Raw genomic sequence first — 17,327 nt, forward strand, 5'->3', positions numbered from 1 at the left:
GTTTATCAGCTCCTGGAACTTAAGTGCAATCACAAAACATGGACTGAAACCACAACACTGTCAGGTTTAAATTGCAGGTCTTTTCTGGGAATGAGATTCAATCAAAAGCAGCATGACAAATCTGAAGACCACGCATCAAAAGAGGCCCTTAACTGCAAATGAGACAAGTCGGTAATTAATTAATATTCATCTAAATACATCACTATTTTCATATCCAAGCAACCAGGAGAATAACTCCTACCTTCTAACAGAATTTACTGACTGCTTATAAACAAATAGCAGCAATTACAAAAGTAAAGTGATAACCGTGGAGGAAGAGCAAGACTAAAGCTTAAGCCAAAGCTTAAAGCAGGGAACAGGCCATAGCCTGCAGCTGTGTTTTTAGATATGTTTTTGATTTCAGGTGATGCCCCAAAAATGGAAAGGACAACTAAGAATCTTAAGCCTGGGATTTTTTTGAATGTTGGTGGCTCTATTTTTCATAGAAGTTTGATGACTGTGGAGTTACATTAAATGGCAACATGGAATAGCCTACTGTTCAAAAATGTAACTCATGGCAGTCCTGGTAATATTGGGAAAGAAAGGGTTAATAAAATAGTTATTAAGAAAAACTAATACAAATTTAAGCTTCACATAAACGGACTGTCCACCACCTCTTCGATTTATATTTAAAACGCCTACCAAAATTAGAGGCTTATTATAGTCTTAAAACACTAAACAACTAAGATTTTTTAACAAGTGCTCATACAGCTCCTTTAAAGGAGGACATCGGACATGAGTAGATACTTATATAGGAGTGGAGTGTCAACAGATGGAACAAACCAAAAATGAAAAAAAAGCACACTGGGAATGTATTACAGCATTATAAAGCAATTTACACAAGCAAAGCTCAGAGCCATCCAAATCTCAGATCAACATTACAAAGACTTAACAGAGCTCCAGATAATTTAAATACAATTATTGCCAACATTAAACCGAAAGCAAATCAAACTGTGACCCAAGCGAGCTTTACTTTTAAATGCAAGTTCTCTCAAAACAACTTTGTTAAATGGAAAGAAGTACCTGATTGAAGTAATGAGTTTCTTGATGGAATCAGAGACAGTTCGAGAGTGTCCAGCCAAAACAGACCATTTTGGTGGGTCTTTTGGGTTCACAGCAAGGGAGCGAGCAGTCTGAATGAGACCAGTTGAACTATCCAGCATTGTCTTTGCAGCCACAACAATGGGCTCCATGGCTTTAAGACCCTGCCGCAAAAAGTGCAAATATATGCATACATTGTGAAATAATTAATTGTACTGCTCAAATATTATTTTACTGAAGTTTTGTTAAAAGAGCAGTCAATATCTCAGATATTTGTCGCCCTCGTGTGGACAAGCAGTGAAAATTATTCACCGACTCCAATAGAAAAAGATACGGCAGCATTATTGCATGACTGCACTGTTTAGTGTTCTGTATTCAGATGTGTGACCAACCAATGCAACTACCTTGTTTTTAAATAAACCATATAAGACAGTGAAGGGTAGTTTGCTTCAACCAACCCCATTCCCCGCAGCTCTTTTCTAAATTCACCAATTTTTGACTAACATTCAATTACATATGGATAATATTACTTTCCTCGAGAGTGCATGTTTGCATAATTCAGTGCTGTCAGATCTTAGTGCTTTAAAAACAGTCACTGGAATCCAACAGTATCAACAAGTTGATAAGGATGTAAGAAATAGGAGCAGGAGACCATGCCACCTATCGAACCTGTTCCACTATTCAATACGATCATGGCTGATCTTTGGCTTCAACTCCACTTTCCTGCTCTCCATATCCCTCGATTCCCTGAAACCCCAAAAATCTGTCTATCTAAGCCTCAAATAAGTTCAACGATGGAGTATCCACAACCCTCAGATAAGAGAATTCCAAAGATTTATGATCCTGGAATGTTTACAAAGCCCAAAAGAAAACGTATGCTGTCAGATGTGATTCCACAACTGGGCAGCACTTGCTGAACAATCCTGACTGTGCTAAAAGCTACACTAACAATCAATATAAGAGCTCGTAACGTGGCTCATTTACACTTACTAGAAGCAACACATTCATATGCAGGGACCCATTCTCAGCAAACAAAAGGAATATGTTTAAACCTAGTGCCTTTTTTGAATTACCCGAAAGCTTGGGGAGCCTATCATTCCCTGGTGCTTTCTCTGCGGCAATGTCTCAACCAGAGTTGACTTTCCAACCAACCAGCACCCTTTTCTTCTATATTATAAACTGTGGTGATCGTTTGAAATTTGGCACTCTTGTATTTGCCCTGATGAGTGCAAGATGAAAAGTTTTGGCAACATATTCCTCTTTTCAGCGATATTGAAGAAATTTCTCATCTTAGGTCTAAATGATCGGCCCCTTATCCTGAAACTGTGTCTCGGTGTCCTAGATTGTCCAGCCAGGGGAAACAACCTCTCAGGGTCTAGATCTGTCAGGCCCTTTTAGGGCCTTAAAATTCAAAATGTTCTTTTCTCTAATGCTGTACTAAAATATCAAATCCAGGTGATTGGCACTCCTATTCTTCACTACAATCACCACAGCACTGAATTAGTTATCACTGTTCACAACTAGATTCTCATTCTATCTCAAACTATTGTTCTTCTGTCATCAGTAGCATTCTTGGCTAACGGTTAAAGAATCGATTGGAAGATTTCTTATGCATTGTTAATTGTAGTCGAAGACACTCCATATGCATAATTGAATTCAGTGAACTGTTCACTGGCCATTTTGATTACACCATTAAGGTTATCACAGTTCTCTTTCTACATCATGCAGCTAGCCTGGTTTATACTATACCTCAGGACTAATCTGAGCTGGAACGCTGACAAACTCTGGGTTGGACGCAAAAGCTGTCAGATTCTCTACTGCTTCTATTAGAGGAACTGTTGCAGCCCGGCAATTCTCACGGTTCTCGTCTGTGAATGCACCATCAAGAGCCTATATTAACAAAAATAAGGGTTTTTAGATTGCCCCAGGATATGCTTAAAATATCACAACTGTTTCTGTATAAAAACAAGAGTTAGTACAGATTAGACTAAGCCACCAACAATAACAATCTCTAATGGATCAAACTCACTTAGTACAAGGCTGAGGGCAGCCCAGGGTCCTTCTAAAACTGCCATATTCTTACTTAGCAGCAACTTTATTTTCTAAGAAATAGAAGTGACTTTTATGTGGTCCATTTGTTGCTAGCTGACTCAACTCCACAGAAGTTGCTACCAAAGCCATATTCATCTTTCAACACAAACTTTCTGGGAGATACCTTGATTGTCTTCACAAGGTTGGCTGTACTATTCGCCACCTCCTTGGCTGATTGAACAAACTGTCTCTTAGCAACAGGGTTGGACGTCTTGGATGAAGCCACACGGCAGGCGTTGCACAAGGCAGAGGTATGTTTTGCAACAATAGTGGCAGCAGACAAGACCTACATTGAAAAACAGGCGTGAGCCAAACATTACCAACAATCATCTACAGAGCTCCAAAAACAAATTTACTGTAGAGATAAATGTTTTGAAACTACAACAGCAAGAACTGATCTTACCTGTGACTGAATACAGGCTGGGTCCACCAAGTTTTGACAAGCCATCTGGATTGCTTGATTAGCTCGTGCGAACTGAGCTGGGTCAACCAGTCCTTGCTGACCAGCGTGACTGTTGGGATCTGAGATTCCTACAAGGTAAGCAGCCTGGGTTGGGGGGGGGGGGGGTGGGGGAGGCAACATTTAAAAAGGTTATGAGTAAGTTTTTGAACATTTAAAAAAAAACAATTTGTCTCTTATAAGTTTCTTCCTACCTTCAACCTTCCAGTTATATAAATAGAACAATCCGAGTTTCAGGCCCCCTTTTTCATACTGGCCAAGTGTGGAACTAAACATTCATCACATTTTCCTTCCTCGCACCCTTAATGCAAGTGTTACATGACAAAGAAGCACACTAACACTCGTGCTAAAAATCTGGTTAAGTGAAAGGCAGGGCACAGAACCTTTGCTTTGGGAGTCACTCAATTAAATTATCCGAAATACAAGTTTTCCATTTATTCTGCTCATAAATGCATTGATTTATATTGTAGAGACTGTGATTCATTACTCAGTACATACGGTAATGATCTTACATCAAGTAAGCAAATGCATAGCTGATGTCCAGATGACAACAGCTATTCAAGGGACCCAAAGCATCTTTTTTAAAAAAAAACAATTCTGCCACAAAGGTTCAGAATATGATATGGAAGTGACTCAAAGGCTTTCCTACCTTAAAATTCAGATAGTTTCAAACTGAAATATTTGAACACTAAGAGTACTGCCTTTAGTACACCCGAAATGACAATCCTTTATGCAAAATTGCTTTTGCCAGTACATTTGTGATTGACGCTATTACTTGTCTTTCCACATGATCTGTATTTATTTATATGAAGAAAACTTAAGATTGCTGCACATTAGCACAAGAAAATTGCTGGACTTCATGGAAAAGGCAGGAGAGTGAGACTAACAGTTTCACTTGCAGCGAGCTGGCACAGATGGGACAAGCAGAATGACCCCCTTCAGTGCTGTAACCATTCTATGATCCCAAAATAAGATAAAACTAGTATTCATTTGGAGATGCATGACTTAATTAAGGACAGTCAAAATTGATTTGTTGAAGGCAAACTGTTTGCGCTAAAGTGAATCTTTTTTCCCCCACTGGTTCATACTGACAATTTGGGTTTTGGTATAGGGAACACAATTCTCAAAATCTGCTGCCAGCACAAAAGTGGGTGGTTTCATAAAGAATGGTAAAGAATTTAAGAGCGTCAGGAAAACAGATTAGTGGAATGGGCAAAGATTGTGTACAGTGCAATTTAACTTAAATAATTGTGAGGTACTACATGCTGAAAGGAAATAAAGAATGTCAGACTACACTACAGGAAATCCACTGAAAGGTCCGGACAAACAACTAATTCCATACAAATGTAAGTGTACGTGGATGAAGTCATAAAAAGAGCTTTGGGTTACAATGTACAGGAATAAAAATGTTAAATTTATAACCTTAATTGAACCAGTGTTGGAGTAGTGTGCGCAGTGGGCAGGATATTGAAGCCATGGAGAACATACAGCATGAATTCATCAGGATCATGCCAGGGTAGAAAACTATGACGAGAGATTTGATTTAGTGGGGCTACTTCGCTAGAAGCAGAGAAACTAACAAATGTTAAAAGATTTAAAAATTCAGAACTATTTTAATCTATTTCCACTGGATGTGGAGTGAGAGATGCGGGGTTAACAATTTAAAATTATCACTAGGAGAGCGAGGACTTGAGGAGCAGAGTAAAGAACTACTGTTGATGTGTTCAAGTATGGAATGCTTTGCCACACAGTAACTGAGAAAGAAACCACTGCACATTTTAATTTACAAGTGATAATTAAGAACATAAGAAATAGAAACAGGAGTAGACCATTCGGCCCCTCGAGCCTGCTCCGCTATGCAATAAAAACATGGCTGATCATCTTGTGTTTCGATTTCCACATTCCCATCTAACCCCGACAACTTTTGATTCTCTTGCCTAACATGAATCTATCTATCTCTGCCTTAAAAATATTCAACGACCCTGCCTCCAGCACCTTTTGAGGCAGAGAATCCCAAAGTTGCACAACTCTCAGAGAAAACATTTCTCCTCATCTCTGTGCTAAAAGGGTGATCCCTAATTTTAAAACAGTGCCCCACAGTTCTGGACTCACCCACAAGAGGAAACATAGAAACATCCTCTCGATGTCCACCTTGTCAAGGCCATTCAGGATCCTGTATACTTCAATCAAATCACCCCTCATTCTTCAAAACGCCAGTGGAAATAAGCCCAGTCTGAACAACCTTTCCTCATAAGACAACCCATTCATTCCAGGTATCAATCTAGTAAACCTCGTTTGAACCGCCTCCAATGCATTTACATCGTTCCTCAAATAAGGAGACCAAAACCATACACCGTATTTGAGGTATGGTCTCACCAATGACCTGTATAACTGAAGCATAACATCCTTACTTTTATAGAATTACCTGGAAAAACTCAGCAGGTCTGGCAGCTTCGGCAGAGAAGAAAAGAGTTGACATTTCGAGTCCTCATGACCCTTCGACAGAACTTGAGTTCGACTCCAACAAAGAGTTGAAATATAAGCTGGTTTAAGGTGTGTGTTGGGGGTTGCGGAGAGAGAGAGAGAGAGAGAGAAAAGTGGAGGGGGGGTGGTGTGGTTGTAGGGACAAACAAGCAGTGATAGAAGCAGATCATCAAAAGATGTCACCAACAATAGAACAAAAGAACACATAGGTGTTAAAGTTGGTGATATTATCTAAACAAATGTGCTAATTAAGAATGGATGGTAGGGCACACAAGGTATAGCTCTAGTGGGGGTGGGGAGAGCATAAAAGATTTTAAAATATTTAAAAATAATGGGAATAGGTGGGAAAAGAAAAATCTATATAATTTATTGGAAAAAAACAAAAGGAAGGGGGAAGCAGAAAGGGGGTGGGGATGGGGGAGGGAGCTCCAGACCTAAAGGTGTTGAATTCAATATTCAGTCCGGAAGGCTGTAAAGTGCCTAGTCGGAAGATGAGGTGTTGTTCCTCCAGTTTGCGTTGGGCTTCACTGGAACAATGCAGCAAGCCAAGGACAGACATGTGGGCAAGCTCCAACAACTCATCGACACCAACACCCATCTAGGACCCTCCACCCCTGCCTGTCCCTCCGTCCCCACCCCATCTTCCAATCCCAGCCCCAGCCGTGTATTCACTATACCCCCTGACCTTCCCCTCTCCAATGCTGAACGTTCAGTGCTCAGCAAAGGACTTAGTTTCATACCCTTACGCCCTCACCTCAATGAATTTCGAGCTCGGCATGATGCTGAACTCTTCTTCCGCCGTCTTCGTCACTTCTTTGGGCAGGAGTCCTCTCCCCATTCAACAGGTCCTTTCACCTACCTCCAATATTCTCCCTCCACCTGGACCCCTCCCTCTGGATTCTTACCTTCTCTTGATCTTTTCATTGAGAACTGTCGGCGCGACATTAGTCGTCTCAATTTCTCTGCTCCTCTCACCCATTCTAACCTGTCTCTCTCTGAACTTACTGCACTCCATTCTCTCAGGTCCAACCCTGACATTGTCATCAAACCCGCTGACAAGGGTGGTGCTGTTGTTGTCTGGCGCACTGACCTCTACCTCACGGAGGCTGAGCGCCAACTCGCAGACACTTCCTCCTACCTCTCCGTGGACCATGACCCCACCACTGAACACCAAGCCATTGTTTCCAGGACTGTCACTGACCTCATCTACTCTGGGGATCTTCCTCCCACAGCTTCCAACCTGACAGTCGCCCAACCTCGGACGGCCCGCTTCTATCTCCTACCCAAAATCCACAAACAGAACTGCCCCGGTAGACCGATCGTCTCAGCTTGCTCCTGCCCCACAGAACTCATTTCTCGTTATCTTGACTCCCTTCTCTCTCCCCTTGTCCAGTCCCTTCCCACCTACATCCATGATTCCTCTGACACCTTACGTCACATCAACAATTTCCAGTTCCCTGGCCCCAGCCGCTTCCTCTTCACCATGGACGTCCAATCCCTCTACACCTCCATCCCTCACCAGGATGGTCTGAGGGCCCTTAGCTTCTTCCTCGAACAGAGGCCCGAACAATCCCCATCCACCACTACTCTCCTCCGTCTGGCTGAACTTGTTCTCACGCTGAACAATTTCTCCTTCAACTCCTCTCACTTCCTCCAAATAAAAGGTGTGGCTATGGGTAACCGCATGGGCCCCAGTTATGCCTGTCTCTTTATTGGGTATGTGGAACATTCCTTGTTCCAGGCCTACTCCGGCCCCCTTCCACAACTCTTTCTCCGGTACATCGATGATTACTTCGGTGCTGCTTCATGCTCTTGTCGGGACTTGGAAAAATTTATTAATTTTGCTTCCAATCTCCACCCCTCCATCATTTTCACGTGGTCCATCTCTGACACTTCCCTTCCCTTCCTTGACCTCTCTGTCTCAATCTCTGGTGATAGATTGTCCACCAATATCCATTACAAACCCACCGACTCCCACAGCTACCTCGACTACAGCTCCTCACACCCCACTTCCTGTAAGGACTCCATCCCATTTTCTCAGTTCCTTCGCCTCCGTCGCATCTGTTCCGATGATGCTACCTTCAAAAACAGTTCCTCTGACATGTCCTCCTTCTTCCTTAACCGAGGTTTTCCGCCCACGGTCGTTGACAGGGCCCTCAACCGTGTCCGGCCCATCTCCCGCGCATCCGCCCTCATGCCTTCTCCTCCCTCCCCGGAAACATGATAGGGTCCCCCTTGTCCTCACTTATACCCCACCAGCCTCCGCATTCAAAGGATCATCCTCCGCCATTTCCGCCAACTCCAGCATGATGCCACCACCAAACACATCTTCCCTTCACCCCCCCTATCGGCATTCCGTAGGGATCGCTCCGTCCGGGAAACCCTGGTCCACTACTCCATCACCCCCTACTCCTCAACCCCCTCCTATGGCACCACCCCATGCCCACGCAAAAGATGCAACACCTGCCCCTTCACTTCCTCTCTCCTCACCGTCCAAGGGCCCAAACACTCGTTTCAAGTGAAGCAGCATTTCAATTGCATTTCCCCCAACTTAGTCTACTGCATTCGTTGCTCCCAATGTGGTCTCCTCTACATTGGAGAGACCAAACGTAAACTGGGCGACCGCTTTGCAGAACACCTGCGGTCTGTCCGCAAGAATGACCCAAACCTCCCTGTCGCTTACCATTTTAACACTCCACCCTGCTCTCTTGCCCACGTGTCTGTCCTTGGCTTGCTGCATTGCTCCAGTGAAGCCCAACGCAAACTGGAGGAACAACACCTCATCTTCCGACTAGGCACTTTACAGCCTTCCGGACTGAATATTGAATTCAACAACTTTAGGTCTTGAGCTCCCTCCCCTATCCCCACCCCCTTGCTGCTTCCCCCTTCCTTTTGTTTTTTTTCCAATAAATTATATAAATTTTTCTTTTCCCACCTATTCCCATTATTTTTAAATATTTTAAAATCTTTTATGCTCTCCCCACCCCCACTAGAGCTATACCTTGAGTGCCCTACCATCCATTCTTAATTAGCACATTTGTTTAGATAATATCACCAACTTTAACACCTATGTGTTCTTTTGTTCTATTGTTGGTGACATCTTTTGATGATCTGCTTCTATCACTGCTTGTTTGTCCCTACAACCACACCAACCCCCTCCACTTCTCTCTCTCTCTCCGCCCCCCACCCCACACACCTTAAACCAGCTTATATTTCAACTCTTTGTTGGAGTCGAACTCAAGTTCTGTTGAAGGGTCATGAGGACTCGAAACGTCAACTCTTTTCTTCTCCGCCGATGCTGCCAGACCTGCTGAGTTTTTCCAGGTAATTCTGTTTTTGTTTTGGATTTCCAGCATCCGCAGTTTTTTTGTTTTTATCTTTACTTTTATGTTCAATCCCTCTCATAATAAAGGATAGCATTCCATTAGCCTTCTTAATTACTGTACCTGCATGTTAACTTTTTGCGATTCATTACTAGAACACCTAGATCCCTCTGCACCTCAGAATTATGCAGCCATTCTCCATTTAATTAGTACTATGCTTTTTTGTTCTTCCTGCCAAAGTGAACAACTTCACATTTTCCCACATTAAACTCCATTTGCCAGATCTTTTCCCACTCACTCAACCTGTCTATATCCATCTGCAACCTCATGTCCTCTTCACAACATGCTTTCCTATCTTTGTGTCATCTGCAAATTTAGCTACCATGTCTTTATTCCCCTCATCTAAGTCATTGATGTAAATAGTAAAAAGTTGAGGCCCCAGTACAGACCCCTGTGGGACGCCACTCATCACATCCTGCCAATCAGAAAAAGACCCATTTATGCATACTCTCTGCTTTCTGCCAGCCAGCCAATCTTCTATCCATGCTAATATGTTACCCACTACACCATACGCTTTTATTTTCCGTAATAATCTTTGATGTGGCACCTTATCAAATGCCTTCTGGAAATCCAAGAACAGTACATCTACAGGTTCCCCTTTATCCACTGTGCATGTTACTCCTTCAAAAACTTCAATAAATTGGTTAAACATGGTTTTCCTTTCATAAAACCATGCTGACTCTTCCCTATTGCCTTGAGCTCTTCCAAGTGTCCAGCTATGGCTCCTTAATGATCGATTCTAATAGCTTCCCCAAGACAGATGTCAAGCTGACTGGTCTATAGTTTCCAATTTTTAGTCTCCCTCCCTTCTTGACTAGAGGGGTTATATTTGCTACTTCCCAATTTGATGGAACCTTTCCAGAATCTAGTGAATTTTGGAAAATTAACATCAGCACATCGACTACCTCATAAGCCACCTCTTTTAAGACCCTAGGATGTAGTCCATCAGGACCTGGAGACTTGCCAGCCCGCAGCTCCATCAATATGCTCAGTACCGTTTCCCTAGCGATTTCAATTTCACCAAGTTCCTTTCTCCCGTTCACCTCCTGATTTTCAGCTATTACTGGAATGTTTTTTGCATCCTCTATAGTGAAGACAGGTGAAAAATATTTGTTAATTTCTCCTGCCATTTCCTTATTATCTATTAACTCCCCACTGTCAGTCTCTAGAGGACCAACACTCACTTTACTTACTTTTTCCCCTTTTAAATATCTGTACTTGCTATCTGTTTTTACATTTCTACCTAGCTTCCTCGCATACTCTAATTTCTTTCACCTGATTAATCTTTTAGTCCATTCTCTGCTGTTCTTTATATTCTGTCCAGTCATCTGTCCTACCACTCATCTTAGCAGAATTGTATGCTTTTTCCTTAAGTTTGATACTTTCCTTAACATCTTTAGATAACCATGATATTGGGTCCTCCCCTTAGAATTTTTCTTTATAGTAGGAATGTACTTATTCTGAATACTCTGAAATAGCCCCTTAAATGTCTTAATCCCCTTAAATTATTAGAAACAAATCATGCCAGACTTATGGGGAGAGTGCAGGAACAGCTGATGCAGTTGGGCATTACTCTACCAAAGAGTTGGCATAGACATAATAATATGAATATCCATCTATGCTGTAACCTCTTATGATCCTAACATTTTAAGAATTCCAAATAGATGCAAAGGGTGCATTTAAAAGACAGCAACCATACGGAGCACTGCCCTATTGACACTGTTCAACCTGCCTTTTATTAGCAACTCTTGCATAATTTAATGTGTACAGATTGGGAAAAGCCTATTTGGCTTCTCCTCACCAATCTACCTGTCGCAAATGCAAATGTCCATGACAATATTAGTAGGAGACACCTCTGCACAAGTCCTTGTGGACACAAAGTCCTGTCTTCACACCAATGAGACCCTCCATATTGTGTGGCACTACCACCGTGCTGAATGAGAGATTTCGAACAAACCTAGCAATTCAAAACTGATGATCCATTAGGCGCTGTGAGCCATTAGAAACAGCATTGTATCCAACCATAGTCTGTAACCTCATGGCCTGGGATATCCACTACTCTACTGTCAAGCCAGGGGACCAAATCTGGTTCAATGAAGAGTGCAGGAGGGCAAGCCAGAAGTAGCACCAGGCATACCTAAAAGTGAGGTGTCGATCTGCTGAAGCTACAACACAGAACTACTTGCACGCCAAACAATGGAAGCAGCAAGTGACAGAGCAAAGTGATCCCACAACTAACTGATCAGGTCAAAACTCTGCGGTCCTTCCACATCCAGTCATGAATGGCAGCGGACAATTAAACAACTCACTGGAGAAGGCGCCTCCACAAATATCCCAATCCTCAATGACGGTGGAACCCAGCAATTCAGTGCAAAAGATAAGGCTGAAGCATTTGCATCAATATTCAGCCGGAAGTGCCAAGTGGAAGATTCATCTCAGCCTCCTCCGGAGGTCCCCAGCAACACAGATGCCAGTTTTCAGCCAATTCGATTCACTCCACTATATCAAGAAATGGTTGAAGGCACTGGATACTGCAAAGGCTATGGGCCCTGACAACATTTCAGCAAATATTTCTGAAGACATGTGCTCCAGAATTAGACCCGCCCCTAGCCAAGCTGTTCCAGTACAGCTACAACACTGGCATCTACCAGGCAATGTGGAAAATTGCCCAGGTATTTCCTGTCTACAATAAGCAGGACAAATCCAACCTGGCCAATAATCACCCCATCAGTCTACTCTCGATTGTCTGCATTGTGATAGAAGGGGTCAACATCGGTGCTATCAAATGACACCTACTCATTGATGCTCATTTTGGGTTCTGTCCGGGACACCTAGCTCTTGACCTCGTTAGGTGAGGTGAGAGTGACTGCCCTTCACATCAAGGCCGCATATTACCAGGGGTGGGTTCAAAGAGCCCTAGCAAAACTGCAGTCAATGGGAATCGGGGGAAAACGCTCCGCTGTTTGGAGTCATACCTAATGCAAAAGATGATCATTGTGGTTTTTGCAGGTCAATCATCTCAGCTCCATGACATCACTTGCAGGAGTTTCTCAGGGTAGTGTCCTCGGTCCAACCATCTTCAGCTGCTTCATCAATGACCTTCCTTCCTTCATAAGGTCAGAAGTGGGGATGTTCGCTGACGATTACACAATGTTCAGCACCATTTGCAACTCCTCAGATATGGAAGCAGTCCATGTCTAAATGCAGCAAGACCTGGCTTGGGCTTATAAGTGGCAAGTAACATTCACACCACACAAGTGCCAGGCAATGGCCATTTCCAACAATAGAGAATCCAACCATTTTCCTTGACATTCAATTCATCCAGCATTACCATTGCTGAATCCCCTGCTATCAACATTCTGCAGGGGGGTACTATTGACCAGAAACTGAACTGGGCTAGCCATATAAATACTACTGCTACAAGAGCAGGTTAGAGGCTGGGAATTCTGCAGCTAGTAACTCACCTCCTGACTCCCAAAGGCTGCTCACCATCTACAAGGTACAAGTCAGGAGTGTAATGGAATACTCTCCATTTGCCTGTATGACAGCAGCTCCAAAAACACTCAAGAAGTGCAACATCAACCAGAACAAAGCAGCCCGCTTGATTGGCACCCCTTCAACCACCACCTTCAACATTCACTCCCTCCACCACCCATGCACAGTGACAGCAGTGTGTAGCATCTACAAGATACACTGCAGCAACTCACCAAGGCTCCTTCAACAGTATCTTACAAACCACCGATGTCTACCATCTAGAAGGACAACAGCAGAGGATGCATGGGAACATCACTATCTGGAAGTTCCCCTCCAAGGCAGACACCATCCTGACTTGGAAATATATCGCTGTTCTTTCACTGTCACTGGGTCAAAATCCTGAAACTCCCTCCCCAACAGCACTGTGGACATACCTACACCACAAGGACTGCTTATGGAGAGGCAACAAATGCTGGCCTAGCCTGCAATGCCCACATCCTGCGAAAGGATAAATAAAAATGTTTACCTGAGCAGCTGCTTCTGTAAGTCCACACAAAGCCTTGGAACCAGAGCTTACTGAATCACCAAAGGCTGGTAGGTCACTGTTCTTAGCATTGTGAGAGATTCCGGTCATTGCCTCTCCAAGAACCTAAAGAAAATGAAAGAGAAAAGACTTATATTTATATCGTGCTTTTCACAACCACCAGATGTCTCAAAGCACTTTACTGCCAATGAAGTACTTGTTGAAGTACAGTTACTGTTGTAGTGTAGGAAAAGCAGCAGCTAATCTGGACTCAGCAAAGTCCACAAACAGCAACGTGATAATGGCCAGAAAATCTGTTTTTTGTTGTTGATGGAGGGATAAATATCGGCAAGAACACTACCGATAACTCCCCTGCTCTTCTTCAAATTAGTGCCATGGGATTTTTTACATTCACCCAAGCAGACTGTTGGGGCCTTAGTTTAAAGTCTCATCTGAAAGACAGCACCCACAACAGTGCAGTGCTCCCTCAGTATATACTGGAGTGTCAGCCTTGTATTTTGTGCTCAAGCCCATGGAATCTTGTGATTCAGTGGAGAGTGTGCTATCAACAGAGCCATGGCTGAAACATAATGGACAATGTGATAAAATCTCTGAATTTCATAAGTCAGATTAAAGAGAAAAGCCATCTGACAGAAAATTATTTTCTCGCTCTCCATTTGAAAATAGACAGAAGTACAACTCTTAACATTTCATTGTGTACCATTTAATAATTTTAAGAGAAATTGTTCTAAAATTAATCTTTTTAAAATCCCTTCAGGCAACAATTGCAAAAACAAGGAAGCTCTACCTCAGTGACACAAGGTGCTAGGCAGATCTTACTTGTAGTAGCCTTTGGTTTGGGGCACTGCATCTTTGGGAAGCTATTCTGAATTTACAGGGAATATGATTCACAAGGTACCTGCAATAAAGAAACTTAGTTATGATGAGAGGCTGGGTAAATTTGGGAAGTATTCCTTGGGATGAGATGAAACGGAGACTCTATTTACTTGTTTAGGCGGACATAAAAGATCCCATGGTACATGGTAAAAGGTGCCAAGAATTATTGGCATGTCCTGGCCAATACCACTATCATAACAAAATATTCAATAATTTATTTAGGCCTTAAGACATAGGAGCAGGAATAGGCCATTCGGCCCATCGAGTCTGCTCCGCCATTCAATTAGATCTTGGCGGATCTGATAATCCTCAACTTCACTTTTCTGCCTTTTCCCCATAACCCTTGATTCCCTTAATGATTAAAAATTTGTCTATCTCAGCCTTGAATATGCTTAATCACCCAGCCTCTACAGCCCTCTGCAGTAAAGAAATCCAGATCAACTGCCCTCTGTGAGAAGAAATTCCGCTTCATCTCTGTTTTGTGGGTGCCTCCTAACTCTGAGATTATGCCCTCTGGTCCTAGATTCTCCCGCAAGGGGAAACAACCTCTTAGGGGGCTTGACAGGATAGATGCTAAGAATCTTATATGTTTCAATAAGGTTGCCTCTCATTCTTCTAAACTCCAATGAGTACAGGCCCAACATACTCAACCTCTCCTCATAAGGAAATCCCTCCATACCCGGGATCAACGTAGTGAACCTCCTCTGGACTGCTTGCACTGCTAGTATATCTTTCCTTGGATAAGGGGGCCAAAACTGTTCACAGTAATTCAGGTGTGGTCTTATTCGTGCCTTGTATAATTTTAGCAAGTATTTCCTAATTTTATACTCCATTCCCTTTGAAATAAAGGCCAACATGCCATTTGCCTTACCTATTACCTGCTGAACATGTATGCTAGCTTTTTGGGATTCATGCATGAGGACCCCCAAATCCCTCTGTGCTGCAGTTTTCTTCAGTCTTTCTCCATATAAATAATATTCAGCTCTTCTATTCTTCATTCCAAAGTGCATACCCTCACACATTCCCACAATATATTCCATCTGCCACATTTTTGCCAGCTCACTTAACCTATCTATATCCCTCTGTAGACTCTTTGTGTCATCCTCACCACTTGCCTTCCCACCTATTTTTGTGTCATCTGCAAACTTATTGATAGTACATTCACTTCCCTCATCCAAGTCATTAATATATATTGTAAATAATTGTGGCCCCAGCATTGATCCCTGTGGCACTCCACTAGTTACAGTTTGCCACGTTGAAAATGCCCCCCCAACCGCCCCCGTATCCCAGCTTAGTTAGCCAGTCCTCTATCCATGCTAACATACTATCCCCAACACCATGGCCTCTTATCTAATTAAGTAGCCTTATGTATGGTACCTTATCAAATGCCTTTTGGAAATCCAAATCTATTACATCTACTGGTTCCCCTTTATCTTTCCTGCTTGTTACCTCCTCAAATAATTCTAATAAATTTGTCAGGCATGATTTCTCCTTCATGAAGCCATGCTGACTCTGCTTGATTAGATTATGCATTTCTTAATGTTCTGCTATTACATCTATATAATAGACTCCAACATTTTCCCAATGACAGATGTTAAACTAACCAGTCTATAGTTATCTGTTATTTGTCTCCCTCCCTTTTTGAATAAGGGTGTTATATTGGCAGTTTTCCAATCCTGTGGAGCTTTTCTAAAATCTAAGGACTCTTGGAAGATTACTACCAGTATCCACTATCTCTGCAGCTATTTTCTTTAATATTCTAGGATGCAACCTATCAGGTCCAGGCGACTTATCGGCCTTTAGCCTCATTAAGTTTTCCTAGTCATAATTATTGTATTTATTTCCTCCCCCTCTTTTGCCCCATGATTATTCTGTACTTTTGGAATGCTATTAGTGTCTTCAACCATGAAGACTGGTGCAAAGTATTTATTCAACTCCTCTGCCATTTCCTGGTTCCCCATTATTATTTCCCCAGCCTCATTCTCTCAGGGGCCTATATTGACTTTGGCCTCTCCCTTCCCTTTCATATATTTAAAGAAGCTCTTACTGTCTGTTTTTATTTTATTTGCTAGTTTACCCTCAAAGTTTACTATCTCCTTCTTTATTATTTTTTGATCATCTTCCGTTGGTTTTCAAAACTTTCCCAATCCTCTGGCTTACCACTAATTTTTGCCACATTGTATGTTTTTTCGTTCACTTTGATACAATCCTTAACTTCTTCGGTTAACATAGTTGGTTTATTCCCTTCCTAGAATCCTTCTTCCTTATTGGGATATACCTTTGTTGTGAGTCATAAACTATTTTCTTAAACGTCTACCGTCTTTTCTGATAAACTCCGTTCCCAGTCCACTCCAGCCAACTCTGCCCTCATTCCTTGGTAATCACCCTGATTTAAGTTTAGCACAAATGTTTCAGAAATAAGTTTCTCACTCTCGTGTGTGCTTGCTGTGCACCAATTGGCTGTCATTTAATAGTGATTACATCTCCAAAAGGTAACTTGTTGGTTTGAAGCCCGTTGGCTTATCCTGAGGATGTGAAAGATATTTTATAAAAGGAAAGCGGACTCTTCTAGAACGAGGTGGTTTCAATGAGACTTTTGAAACAAAGAAGGAAATTGACAAGGAAAGCACGAGGATTCCGAATAGAAGGTTTTAACCTCTAAGTTAGAATAAGCCTGTTAAGTGAATTCAGGAAAAATGTGAAATGTGCTGCCCCACAGGTCACAGATACAGAATCATGTTTTTAAAATACTGATGATTATTTAAGCCTCAAGGAATGTGAAGAGGCAGAGGTAAACTGGGATTGAAGGGAAAGCTGCCATAGTTTACAAAATGGCACAGTGGGCTCAAAAATAACCTACCTGCAATTTTCCATCTACTTACTCCAGAATGTCTAATCTTGATTTACTTAACATAAATCTAATAAACACACTAAA

The 17,327-nt window shown here is 42.4% G+C and overlaps 1 protein-coding gene across 4 annotated transcripts in view; it reads right to left on the bottom strand.

Annotated features, from left to right (window-relative positions):
- Positions 1–17,327, bottom strand: part of tln1 (talin 1) — a 263,163-nt gene that overhangs the window by 39,035 nt on the left and 206,801 nt on the right. For all 4 annotated transcript variants that reach the window (XM_041201957.1, XM_041201976.1, XM_041201949.1 and 1 more), the window contains 5 exons: positions 13,499–13,621; positions 3,575–3,718; positions 3,296–3,457; positions 2,830–2,970; positions 1,063–1,244 (listed from right to left, as the gene is read on the bottom strand). In XM_041201957.1, the coding sequence (XP_041057891.1) occupies positions 1,063–1,244; positions 2,830–2,970; positions 3,296–3,457; positions 3,575–3,718; positions 13,499–13,621 (752 nt within the window). The remainder of the gene's footprint in view (positions 1–1,062; positions 1,245–2,829; positions 2,971–3,295; positions 3,458–3,574; positions 3,719–13,498; positions 13,622–17,327) is intronic.

The sequence above is a fragment of the Carcharodon carcharias genome, chromosome 1 (assembly GCF_017639515.1).
Source record: "Carcharodon carcharias isolate sCarCar2 chromosome 1, sCarCar2.pri, whole genome shotgun sequence".
Classification (NCBI taxonomy): Eukaryota; Metazoa; Chordata; class Chondrichthyes; order Lamniformes; family Lamnidae; genus Carcharodon; species Carcharodon carcharias.